Here is a 12,646-nt window from a genome sequence, read left to right as displayed (position 1 = left end):
TCAGCTTGTGACACAGTTTGCAAAGCTTTAACTTGTCTGCTACTTTTATCAATAGGCGGCTAGGCCTATAGGCTACAAGCTTTGCATTTGATTTTGGTCAGCCATAGCCTATGTAGATTATATATGCACAAAATCCAATTGGGGGGGGGGGGGTATTTTTAACATGGCATTATACATTAAATGTGATGCTTTTGGCTGCTTAACAATAACAAAATCCCCATGTATGTATGTATGTATGCATGCATGCATTATTATTCTACGTCAATCAACAGTTCTAATAGCTAAACCCGAAAATACTCACTCAATTATTTAAATTTAAATGTATGGGTCGCCGCCAGGGGGTGTGAGAACCTTAGAAGTGTTCCAGGCAAAGCTTAGCTTAATACAATACAATCTTCTGAATCCTCTCTTTAAGAATTAGGCTTATTATTTTCTTTTATTTTTTATTTTATTTAAGAGGATAAAACCTTGCAGAAAAGGCACCACTAAGACTTGTTTACATCAGGGTCCTCCATTTTCAATTCATCAAAACAGTTACAGGCATACCATACAAATATACCAAAAAATAAATCATAATTTTTACAAATACTGTAGGGTTGATATTCTAGACTAACCCAAATGCTCAAGCATAAAAGGAAACGATACTGCATTCCCCACAGCAGATGGCTGATCCAACAATATTTAATAATTGCATAAATCATATTAATAATAATTTATATAATTTAACCAGAAAACAAAGCAAAAAAATAGAAATCATTCTAATAACTACTGTATTTGGTGTTGACTGTGACATGGTATTCTACCATAGACGGTTGAATTGAAGATTGTAGCTTACTGTTGACACACCACACAGTAAGGCCTATGTCACTCATTTACGTATTTTATGGCATAAAGCCATGGTGTCTGTGGTCAGAGAGAAACTGACACTCCCTGCATGGTCATAAAAACTATGTGAACATGATAAAGGCGACATGGGTCTAAAGGACATTACCTGCCAACCTCTGCTAGGGTGTGCTAGGGGTTTGAAAAGAAACAGATATACCTTCGTTGGAAGGAAACTTGATCTGGGCAGGCCTGAACAATTTGTCCGTTAAGATGGTGGCAAAAATGTTTGTTCCGTTGGTTTTCCTTGGGGCTGTGGTTTCTCTGTCTTTGGCAAATGGTATGTATAAGTTTAATGTCCTATTGTGTCCTAACTTATGATTATTACTTTTTTGTAAACTCTTTACAGTAGCCTATAATTTTGTGCTATCTTCCAGTTATATACATGGGATTATTATTATGTTATTAATATTAATTAATATTTGTATAGTTTTTTTAAAACAAAGTTTGCAGTGTCTTAAATTATCATGACTCTCATCAAACTATCAAGTCGTTATAATGAAAATGGGGACATATACAGGTAAATAATATAAAACAATAGAGGTTTAGGACAATATCAAATAGAAATATTCCAAAACAAATATCAACTATGTATTTAAAGAAAAGTGTGATGTAAAATACACTATAGGCTATATTGTACTGTAGATGTGTACTGCAGTAAGAAATTACTAAGAAACTGGTAACAATTATATCAGCTCTTGAAGCAGATGATAGGCCTATTGGCCTTATATTTGCCATAATCTCCACTTCCGATATTTACTTTTGATATCAATGTAAATAAGGATTAAGGAACAAACTGAAATCAGCCACACAGGGAAGTAACATACACAAGCTGATGCAGAACATACAGTCACTTAATAACATCCATACTGTTAATTCAAGTCTGAGAGTGTACAAAATAGAACTAAAGGGATCTATACTTTAGGTATATAACACTGAAGACTGTTACATTGAAGTCATTTAGCATTTTAAGACTCGGTTTACCATGATGCAGAGATGACATTTTAGGGTATTTAATAGACGCCACATAACATGTATGTAACTAAACTTGTTTACTTGTTTATTTTTCAGACCCTGCTGTCTGCAGCGAGCCACTGAACGAGGGAAGTGGAGATGAGAAGAAACTCATGTATTTCTATGTCCAAGACATGGACCTCTGTCAGCCTTTCTTCTACAAAGGCCAGGAAGGGAATGGGAATCTCTTCACCTCAGACAGGGAGTGTATGCAGACCTGCTCCTCAAAGTTCAGTCAACTCTACCCGGCCACAGGTAGGTCAGTCGACAGGTGCTATAGCAAGCACGGTCAGGACCTGGACGAATTAGTGACGTCTTGATTGGGGTCGTCCCTGATTGAGGCCAAATCATATCATAACTAGTCAGATCTGGCTCAGAATAAGCTATATTATTTCAACTGAAGACGTTCTGGAAATGACGCAAAGATCACCCCCATGCATATGGGCTGTGTGTGATCTGGCCTAGTCGAGTCCTGACCATCCTTGAACGTCACCGGAGGACGTCATCGTCATATGTCATCATGATTTTTTTGGCGGTGTTTCACTCAATATAGACACTTTTTGCTAGGGATGGAGTTTTGCATGTTGAGAGGGGTTGGTTTGATTATTGTTCTTTTTAACTGTGGAAGATTATACTGGAAGATCTGTTAAAAATTAAAAAAATAAAATGTTTTTGAAAGAGCCTTTTTAATTCACATTGACCCATTATGGCTGCAGTGTAATTTGTCAGAAAAAGAGAAAACTGTTTTCAGTATTGATATTGTACTGAGGCTGTATTATATGATTTGAATGCCTGGTGAAAGTTGTCTCTGTCGGGAGGAAACCTCATTACTGTATGTCCAAAACTGTTACTTTTCAGGATTCAAATTTAAAAATATCAAAAGTATAGCAGATCTACAAGCTCCAAAACGCGATTTGATGGTTTTATGGGACACTGTAGTATAGGCCTATTGATCAGTAGGGCATTACGAAAAAACCCACAAAAAGTTTTAAATTAATATAGAGATAAAAAGAGCTTTCTGCCTGACAGCAACACAGGTTTAGTTGGCTTAATGCAGTGGTTAAACTTTTTCATGTCAAGGACCCACTAATTAGCCCCCATTTGAAGAGATGCCAGGGACCATGGCATGGGATGGGATGGCCCATAAGAGAAGTTTTTACGGCTCTAGCAGTGATTCTCAATCTGTTTCATATCAAGGACCCCCAGTTTGACATGCATTAGTCTACGGACCCCCATTTAATGGCATTTCTATCTCTGAGACTGGCAATATTAATTTAACTCAAATGGAATCAAATGGAACCAAATGGACTAACGGGTGCATTTGGTTCCATTTGTACACTCAGAGTTACAGACCCATAAGGGTCCATTTGGTTCCAAACTATCATTTAGCTGGGGACCCCCTGGAACTCCCTCAAGGACCCCTGGGGGTCCCTGGACCCCACTTTGACTCTGAATCTAATACACACTAGTCCTGGTATGAGATGTTAATGCCAAATGGAACAGGGCGCCTAAAAGTAATAAAATAATCTCCATTGTGGTTTGGTCCAACAGATGAGGAAGCGTGCAACCTCCCAGTTGATTATGGCAGCTGCATGGCGATGTTATTGATGTACCATTACGACGCAGTGGAGAAGAACTGCCGACTCTTCCACTACGGTGGTTGCCAAGGCAACGGCAACCGCTTCGATACGAGGGAGAAATGCCAGAAGACGTGTATGGGTATGTTCATGTATTATTATTATTACAAGAGTTTTCAACCCTTTTCATTTCAAGGTCCATTATTTATTCGGCATTCGAGTCACGGACCACCATTTGATGACATTTAGCCTCTCAGACCCAAAACTAAAGAATATGTTGTTGTCGTTGGATAAGATTTTGTCTACAGTAGGCTTAATGCAGATGTGTAACCATAATTGAACTCTTGAGAGCGTAAAATGAAACCGAGTCCATTTGATTTCATTTTACGCTCTCAAGAGTTAAAAATCTATAAGGGTCCATTTGGTTACCAACTCTCCATCATTTAGCTGGGGACCACCTGGAACCTCCTCAAGGACCACTGGTGGTCCCCGGACCACTGGTTGAAAACCAGCTATATTGTATACCCCACTCTTACAGGTGGTTATTACCACCAATTATATTTATATTTTTTCCCCCTGTAATTTTAAGAATTATTGTTAGCCTACTTTATTTTATTGACTTACTAATAGAGGCTACTATCTCCACTATGTCCTCGAGTTGGAGGAACTACTCTTATCCACTGAAGCACTAATAATGCATTTATACAGTTTTCCAATAGTAGCATAGTGGATGTTGTCCACTAGATGTCCTCATTGATTTTTGTCTCTTTCTGCAGCCAGACTAGGCAGAAGTGGAGTTATTCCTAATCCAGATGAAGCGACCACTGATGCAGGTAAATGAATACACAAATGATGTCATTCAATACTTAGATTTAGCAGCATAAGAGAAATGACATGTCTCAACAAAGAATAGGCAGAAACTGCGGCCACCTACTGTGTTCACAAGTAGTAGGCCTACTGTCTGAAGCTCATAAATCGTCATCACAATATGAGCCCAGAATTCTGTCTTGTAACAGATTGTTACAGATTGTTTTTCATGTTTAGTGTTTTGTCTGATCAAATATAATTAATATATATTTATTTTTAGTTTTTTTACATTCACTTATTTACATGGCTATTGTTTTCTTTATCACAAAACGATGTAACCTTTCAGTCTTGTTTTGTCTAATTGTTTGAAACACAAGAATTCTGCTGCCTTTCTGTACCAACCGTATTGTATGTATACTATACGTACTGTATATGTAGACAGCACACGCACGGGCACTCTGAACCTTAATCAAAAGTACAACACACTGCCTGATATTAGTGATATATAAATAACGTCCATAGCATATCATGCACAGTATATATCTGCTGCTATGCTCATGCACCTTACCTCAGGTACATTCAGGTTCCCTTTCTCTCTTTTATGGAAATAAAGCAATGGAGCTTGCACAAAAACAAATTTCACCCACGGGTTTACACCTGTAAACCTGTTATGTGACAATAAAGTTGATTCCTGGTGTTTTATTTTAAGAAGAATAAATTATTCTTTGTGTTTTTTTATTACATCAAATGATCTCCAATGTGTGTGTTCTGTTTGCTATAGGACTGATTGTGGGCATTCTAGGAGGAATAATTTTTGGAGTGTCTGTGATCATCGGTGTCGTTTTCATTGTGAAGGAAAGGTAAGCGTGCGAACGGCACATTCAAGCACATTTATGTATCATAATTACTCAACTTGCTGTTGGAAAGTAACTCATTTACTCGAGTAATGTCCAAAAGTACAAATTTGAGGTACGATTTACACATTTTAAACTTCTACTCCACTACATCTCAGAGGCAAATATTGTACTTTTTACTCCACTACAATTATTTGAAAACCTTTAGTTACTTCGTAGATTTGGATTATTATTACAAAAAAATGCATTAACCACTTCTTTAAAATTTTGTCTATTTGAGAATACAAGCTCACAACACGTTGCATTGTGAGCTTGTAGATCTGCTATTTTCAAAAGATCTTAATACATAAATGATACCTTGCGAAACGGGACATTCCTACTTTTACTCTTGGTAAGTATATTTTGATGCCAATCTGTTTGTACTTTAATACATTTTGGTTACTGAACTTTGCAGTATTGATACTTTTTGCTGAAGTAAAAAAAAAAAAAAAGTAGTTATTTTCCCACCACTGTAATTACTGTTGTCCCTGACTTCTATTTTTGTAGAAAGCAGAAAGCCAAGAGAAAAGGGGGAAAGCAGGACCCTGACGATGGGACAGAGATGTCGCCTACGATGGGAACTGTGTGAGAAGACAGCATTTTGGGAGCCCAAGCTACTGTATGCATCCCATGTCTATAATAGTGCATGATAAACATACTTATAAATAAGGCATTTTAACCTACTTATAAGACTGTAAGAGTACGCAGAAATATTCATAATTCTTTCTAACAATAATCTTAACACGACTCATAAACCAACTAAGTGGAAAAGGCAGCACTCCAAAATAAAAGATGCAAGACTGTCTCAGATGCAATTTCTCATGTTTATTTGAGAACGCTGATTTCATAGACTATACTTATAACTGTAATCACAGTGCCATACCCATGACTGAACTGTACCCATTCTGCAAACTGTTAATACAATTACAATGCTCAATCAATCAAGCAACCAATCAATCATCCATGAGCAGATTATAGAATGCTTTATAATCTATATTGTTTTAAAGCATTATGAGTATTTATGAGTTCTTATAACTATAATGTTACAGTGTCGTAAGATTATAATGCACTATACGTATATTTATAAAACATTATAGACAAGCGTGCATAGCGAGTGTTACCTATCCTGTTCTGCTTGCCTAATGATATATTGGTCCTAGTTGGACTTTTATTATTGACGGAGACAAAATGGCTGTTTTAATGCTTGGATGGACACATGTCAGTACTGTACATGTAACACAAGAAATGTTTCAGTGTTTAGTGACAATTATTTGGATGGGCGTTTTTTAACTTGGCATTAACTGGCATTGTGCGTGCGTGCATACTGTATATATATACATCTGTTTTTACACTATTTTAACCCTATGGGGGCTCTGTATTAGGCCCCCTTCTGTTTTCTCCTATGCAAAATTATAGTCGAACAACAAGTGCACAACACTTCACATTGTGACTTGTTGTGAGCTTGCAGATATTCTGTTTTTGCCAATTGTATCTGCCCCCAGAATAGGGATGACGGGTTCCATGTGGTTAAGTTGTTGCATTTAAACTAAAACCAGGGGAGTTGCTTCCTTGGAATACTGTAGCCCATACATACAACTGGTGGCCCAGGGGCCACATGTGGCCCCCATCTTCACTTAATGTGGGCTCAGGTTAATATCGGAAAACTGGTATATTATTAATTTCAGCTGTTAAAATTCCAAACATTCAAACATGCTTTAATTACTTCGTGGCTTTTTTATGTCCAAAGTATTAGTTAACATAAGTAAAGTAAAGTAAATGCTTGTGGAACTAAATAAACATGTGTTACTTTTCAGGATTTCAATTCAAATATTGCAAGAATTGCAGATCTACAAGCTCAAAACGTGTTGCACTGTGACACGTTTTGAGCTTGTAGATGGTTTTTTTTGATACGACAGTATATTATGCAATGTAGCCCTCTGGAGTGAGCGTGGAACTATAGTGGCCCTCTGGGGTGAGCGTGGAACTATAGTGGCCCTCTCCATCTTCAAAGTAGCCCACCCAGCTGCTGTAGCCCATGACAACCTTGCGCACCAGCCCAATAGCCATTCAAAATAAAACATAACGATGACAATTACTATAGTCTGGTTATATACTGGTTATATATACTATAGTCTTGTTGCCATATTAGGGCAACCAGCTGTGAACTATATATTTTCTTACATGTGATGTGAATATTTGTAAAATGTTTTCTATGAGGCTGCATACTGTATAATGTAATGAAGTAAGATGTTTTTTTTAAAACCAACTTTGTTCATCTGCATGCAAAAGATATTGATGTCTGAATAAAAACTACCCATTGTTAGTTTTTGAGTCATGATTATTGTAGTTATTGTGACACCCCTAGTCCGTTTTTTAAAAGCATCCACGGACTGTGGTGCTCTCAGGTGGTCGGGGAGGGCGTTCCACAGCCGAGGAGCAGCTGAGCAGAAGGCCCGGTCCCCCATGGTGTGGAGTTTTGTCTTTGTGCTTTTGAGTGCGTTTGATGTACCAGAGCGGAGGGAGGCTGGGGGTTCAATGAGTCCCTTTAAGTATGGGGGGGGGGGGGGGGGGGGTGGTGGCTGTGGATGCACAGATGGGTGAGGAGGCAGACCTTGTATTCTATCCTGAAGGAGACGGAAAGACAGTGAAGGGAATGGAGTACGGGCGATGTCTTCAATCTCTAAGTTTATCAGACACTGGTCTAACTGCATCTAGAATACATTCTACATGTCATGAAGGTACACCATTTTAGTCACTGTGCTGCTATTAACACTTATATTCCTGATGATCTGAGATCTGCTACAACTGTGTCATCTTTAAAATGCTTGCTTAAAGGGATTATTATGAAGTTTTAGGTGGCCTTGTGTGTGTGTGTTTCCTGTGTGGTAGTAGTAGTGAGTTGTGGGGGTGTACTGGGAGGTCATAAACGTGGTATGATGGTATCCTATGTGTGTTGAATGGGTGTGGTGGTTTATAATAAATGCTGTATAGTGTGGATCTCTGTAAATAGTTTGTTTATATAGCTTCAGTAGTATACTGTGGACTTGATTGTATGAAATATGCAAATACAAATACAACTGACATGACATAAAAATCTAATCACTGGGGTGGAAATTGAGGAAAGATATGAACTTTACATACATAGATTACAGTCAGATTGTTACAACGTTCAACTTCAATATTGATTATAATTAATGTACATGTCAGCCTAGTGGTGTGGTGGTGGAGTCTCAGTCACAGCTGTGCCCCTTTCATGGTGAGGAATGGGTTAATGTATTCAGCGCAGAAAGGAAAGGGGAGGAGAGGAGTCAGTGGAGAAAAGAAAAGAGAGGCTGATCTTTCTAACTTCTGTGTTCTCAAGAGAGAGAGACAGATTGGACAGTCAGAAAGGCAGATACACACAGTAGCTAAAAAGCAGCGTTGGTTCAACTGGAAAATATAAGTGCAAGTTCACAGACAGCACTCTCAATGAGAAGTGCTGACTGCTGTTTATTTTATTTCCAACGACAAAGCAACAAACCCATGCATGGACGCTGTCTAAAAGTCCAGAGAGAGGATGTGTACACGTGTATGATTGTTAGTTTATAGTTTTGGTTTTATTGGGACTATACAGACAGTACTGTCGGCAATGGAGGCTTTTCTCCATGACGATTTGGCAACTTTGTCGGATTTGGATGAAAACAGTTTGTTGGAGTCGTTAAGCCAGCGTTTCAAGAAGGATCACATATATGTAAGTAGTACTGTATATATGATTTAAATGCCCTGCTTTATTCTGACGTGGCCATGCATCCGCGATCTGTGTCAGAAGTTCTGAAACCTAGCTCAAACCAACCAACCATTTCGTCATATGGTGTCTTGTGTGCAGCATATTATGGTCTACCCTACCGTATGTGTTTATCTTGAGTTGACTGTATTTCCACGTATAATAATCAGATATTCCGCTGACATTGTGTCTTGTCAGCATCGCGTGGTCGGGTTTTCCTAAAAACAACTGTCTGGAAAGCATGCACTGACCAATATCTCCACAGACTCCACTGACCAGAGTTCTGGAAACTATTTATTTTTAAGCCAGATTTATTTGCTAGAAAAAATAACAGGCTTTAGATTCAGTGGCATTAAAAGTCACAATATATTCAAACCCGGTTCCTAAGGTGTGGAGTCGGAGTGGACAATAATGAATCTATTCTTGGGAACAAACTGTCATTTATCAACCCCTCCTCTCTCCCCCCTCTGTCAACAACAGAACGGTGGGTTTTGAAATGATTCATCTGACAACTAAGTTCCATAAAATGTCACACCTGACTATAGTGACTAAACAAGCTACTGTACTGAGTAGCCTACAGTACTATACCCACCATTGTATTATCATGGCATTATTTTGTCTACACACTTATAGGCCTACTACTTATATTACATTTGTGTCAAAAATGCCCTTTACCTAGATTCAGACAAAACAAGGCCACTGAGAAGAACACCATACTGTCTGTTTGTCCTTGAACATCCAGCAAGCAATGTCACTTTTATTTGTCTTTCTAGAATTGAGGCGTTCTTTATCTTCAGTCAGTCAAATTTTTTATATTGATTTTAACATATTGTGGTTTCCTTGTTGTATTTAAGTTGTATGTCTGTGTTGAGAATTGCTATGCAAATAAAGTTGTATTATTGTTCAGTGACTGTACAGAGCAGTTAAAAGTTTCTTAAAGCTTGTTATTTTGGTTCTGTTAAACCGGTTTATCAGCAAATATTTCTTGCTGGATGGAGGTTTGTTTATATACAAGCAAGGGCACTGTGTACATTAACTTTTGTCACTGACTCACCAAGACAGTTTCACCTAGTAAACTGACTCACTAATTTTGTCTTCTTTTGTCTGTTCCAGACCTACATTGGGGATATTTTGGTGGCCATAAATCCCTTTAAATATCTACCTACCTATGAGAAAGAGGTAAGCGCTCCAGAGGGACACAGTAATGTGGAGTTCTTCAGCTGTTTTGACTTTTGACCTCTTATCACTGCCCTGTCAAAGATGCCAAATTACTGCTAAATAATAATAATAATAATAATGTTTGTTTATGGTTTACAGGCAAACAATACATGCAAACTAAACAATATGGTTTCTGTAAATCATAAGGTTATGATTATCAAATCAATTAAACAAATGTTTAAAAACGACTGTCATCGACCAAAGTGCTGTACGGACTATGGGTAAAAAAAACAATAATAATACAATCAAATATCAGTACAATCAAAATAGTCGGACAAGGAAACAAGAAGGCAGGAGGTGATCAGATCAAAGGTTAAACATTAAGCTTTGCTGTGATTAAATGCCAAGTAAAAAAGAATGGCCTGGGCGGATCTAATGTGAAGAGGAAGGGCCATTCCAGAGAGGGGCAGCCACAGCAAAAGAGTCGCCCCTGGTTTTGAGTTGGGCAGTTTGCGGGGTCAATAATGAGAGGTGTGAGCTGACCTCAAGGCTGCAACCGGTTTACGATGTTCAATAAGTTCGGCCAGGTAGAAGTGTGGCCAATCCAAGGCCAGTCCATTGAGGGATTTAAAAGGAAATTATCAAGATTTAGTGTGATTGTCGCAGGGTTTTAAATAACCAAAACCTTAATGCGTTCACTTTGTACCTGGAAGAATGTAACGGCACACCGCTATTCCAACCCTTAAAAAAAAGGGTTCGAAGCATTTTGTAAAAATGCTTCTATCCATAGTCACTCAAAAAATGTTGCCATTCTCCACCACCAAAACACTTAATTTTCTTTATGACCATAGACCCAGAGTTGTGAGATACCTTCAATTTGGGTCAATTGCAACCAGGGAGTGTTGACTTGAACATGATGAGACAGGATTAAATGGACCATTTAGTAGAAGATTGCATGTAAATCTACCCAAAATGAAATGAGAGTTCACTACCTGAATCTAGTCCACGGCACAAATTCTCCTTCTATTCAAATAAAGATGGCCAGCATACTTAAGCATTTTAGATTTTGACTTAAAATGTAAACAGTCTAAAATGCTCATGTATACTTTATAGCATTTAGCTAGCTACTCACAAATTGTAATCACCAGTCTTGGGTATTGACCCTGAGACCTCTGCTATACCCTATATGGCTATGCCATCTTGCATATCCTGACCTATGTCAGTGACATTGAATAGATCCATGCTGTGTTCAACAACAATAATTCACATACTTACGGATTTGACTGTCACCGTTTTGACCTCAGACTTCTTCTTTTGTGAATGTGCAGGTGTCTGAAAGATATAAGTGCCATGAAAAGAACGACTTACCACCACATATATTTGCTGTGGCCACTAAAGCTTATCAGTCCATGCTGGGTAGACTGGCTACAGGACCAAGGAACCAGTGTATAGTCATAAGGTAGGTCTGTCTTCAAGCGTGTGTGTGTGTGTGTGTGTGTGTGTGTGTGTGTGTGTGTGTGTGTGTGTGTGTGTGTGTGTGTGTGAGACGTTATATGCTTTGTATAGTATACACGGCATAGCTGTACATGCTGTACTGTACAGTATTGGGCCAATTTTGCTGCCATCTAAAAGATGAGAATCACGTAAGGGCGAGGCTGACGTGATGTAGGCAACATACCTGCAGCTAATAAGGTTAATTATGGGTGTGGTAGATATAGGTGTGTGAGAATGATCGTCTTACCAGCTGGAAACAGTACAGAGGCCTTTTGTCTGGTGTAACCGTATTCAGTTATTCAACACATACACCCCAAACCTCAGTACACTGGCAGCCTTTTATACTCAGCTGAGCTGATTGAATATGGACTGTACCATTCTACAGGGGTGTTTGAACACAATACATACATAAATAAACATACAATACATAAATAAACGACCTTAAGCCATACAAATATTACAAGTCATAACCATAAATAATTCCTTCACATAAATAAGCATCCACAAGTTAACAGCGCATGTTTCTTAAATCCCCCCCCCCCCCTTGCTCTCCTGACATGGTCCAGCCCAGTCCTTACTGAAACACATCACACTCAAACATATTGGCATTGCACCTATTGCCTATCATGATTTAACACACCCCAAACATTTCTTGGTCTACCCAGGTGGAACTTGTTGGCTGAGTGGCCAGCTCAGCTAACCAGGAAACAACAATACAATCATGACAAAATACACTGTGCAACTTCAAGTTACTAAAGTGCCAAATATGCTGTGCAAAATAAGTAACACATGGCCTCTCTGTTACAGTGTGCCTATAGTGGTCATGCCAGTTGACATGGCATGGCAGTAATGTCACACCATAATGTGTGTGTTTTAGCTGAAGCTGTATTGCTCACTGTACCTTACAGTGTACCGGTTTAGATCCACTTTTAACACTTTCAACCAATTGTGTTATAGATGGACATTTTCAAAAGCTCTACAGTATCTACTACAAGGTTCACTATTTATGATAAAGTACATACTGTAGATAGGGCTTAAGTGGTTAATTGTCATATTAG

The 12,646-nt window shown here is 38.4% G+C and overlaps 2 protein-coding genes across 2 annotated transcripts in view; both read left to right on the top strand.

Moving 5' to 3' along the window:
* Nucleotides 1-1,386: 1,386 nt before the first annotated feature.
* On the top strand, nt 1,387-6,087 carry tfpil (tissue factor pathway inhibitor-like; the record flags this gene model as incomplete). The annotated part of the gene is made up of 6 exons (XM_080792213.1): nt 1,387-1,402; nt 1,954-2,151; nt 3,448-3,615; nt 4,250-4,306; nt 5,062-5,140; nt 5,681-6,087. 6 exons carry the CDS (start codon nt 1,387-1,389, stop codon nt 5,760-5,762), a joined length of 600 nt encoding a protein of 199 aa, XP_080648339.1. The 3' UTR covers nt 5,763-6,087.
* Nucleotides 6,088-8,547: 2,460 nt separating this feature from the next.
* The window catches only part of LOC308335729 (myosin-IIIb), a 29,352-nt gene continuing 25,253 nt past the window's right edge, over nt 8,548-12,646 (top strand). Inside the window, exons 1-3 of the mRNA XM_080792897.1 lie at nt 8,548-8,903; nt 10,050-10,115; nt 11,423-11,553. Coding sequence (XP_080649023.1) covers nt 8,802-8,903; nt 10,050-10,115; nt 11,423-11,553 — 299 coding nt within the window. The 5' untranslated portion in view covers nt 8,548-8,801. The remainder of the gene's footprint in view (nt 8,904-10,049; nt 10,116-11,422; nt 11,554-12,646) is intronic.

This window comes from Protomyctophum bolini, assembly GCF_963924005.1.
Source record: "Protomyctophum bolini genome assembly, chromosome: 20".
Lineage (NCBI taxonomy): Eukaryota > Metazoa > Chordata > Actinopteri > Myctophiformes > Myctophidae > Protomyctophum > Protomyctophum bolini.
The sequence above is the reverse complement of the archived record's forward strand: the minus strand, read 5'-3'. Positions and strand labels throughout refer to the sequence as shown.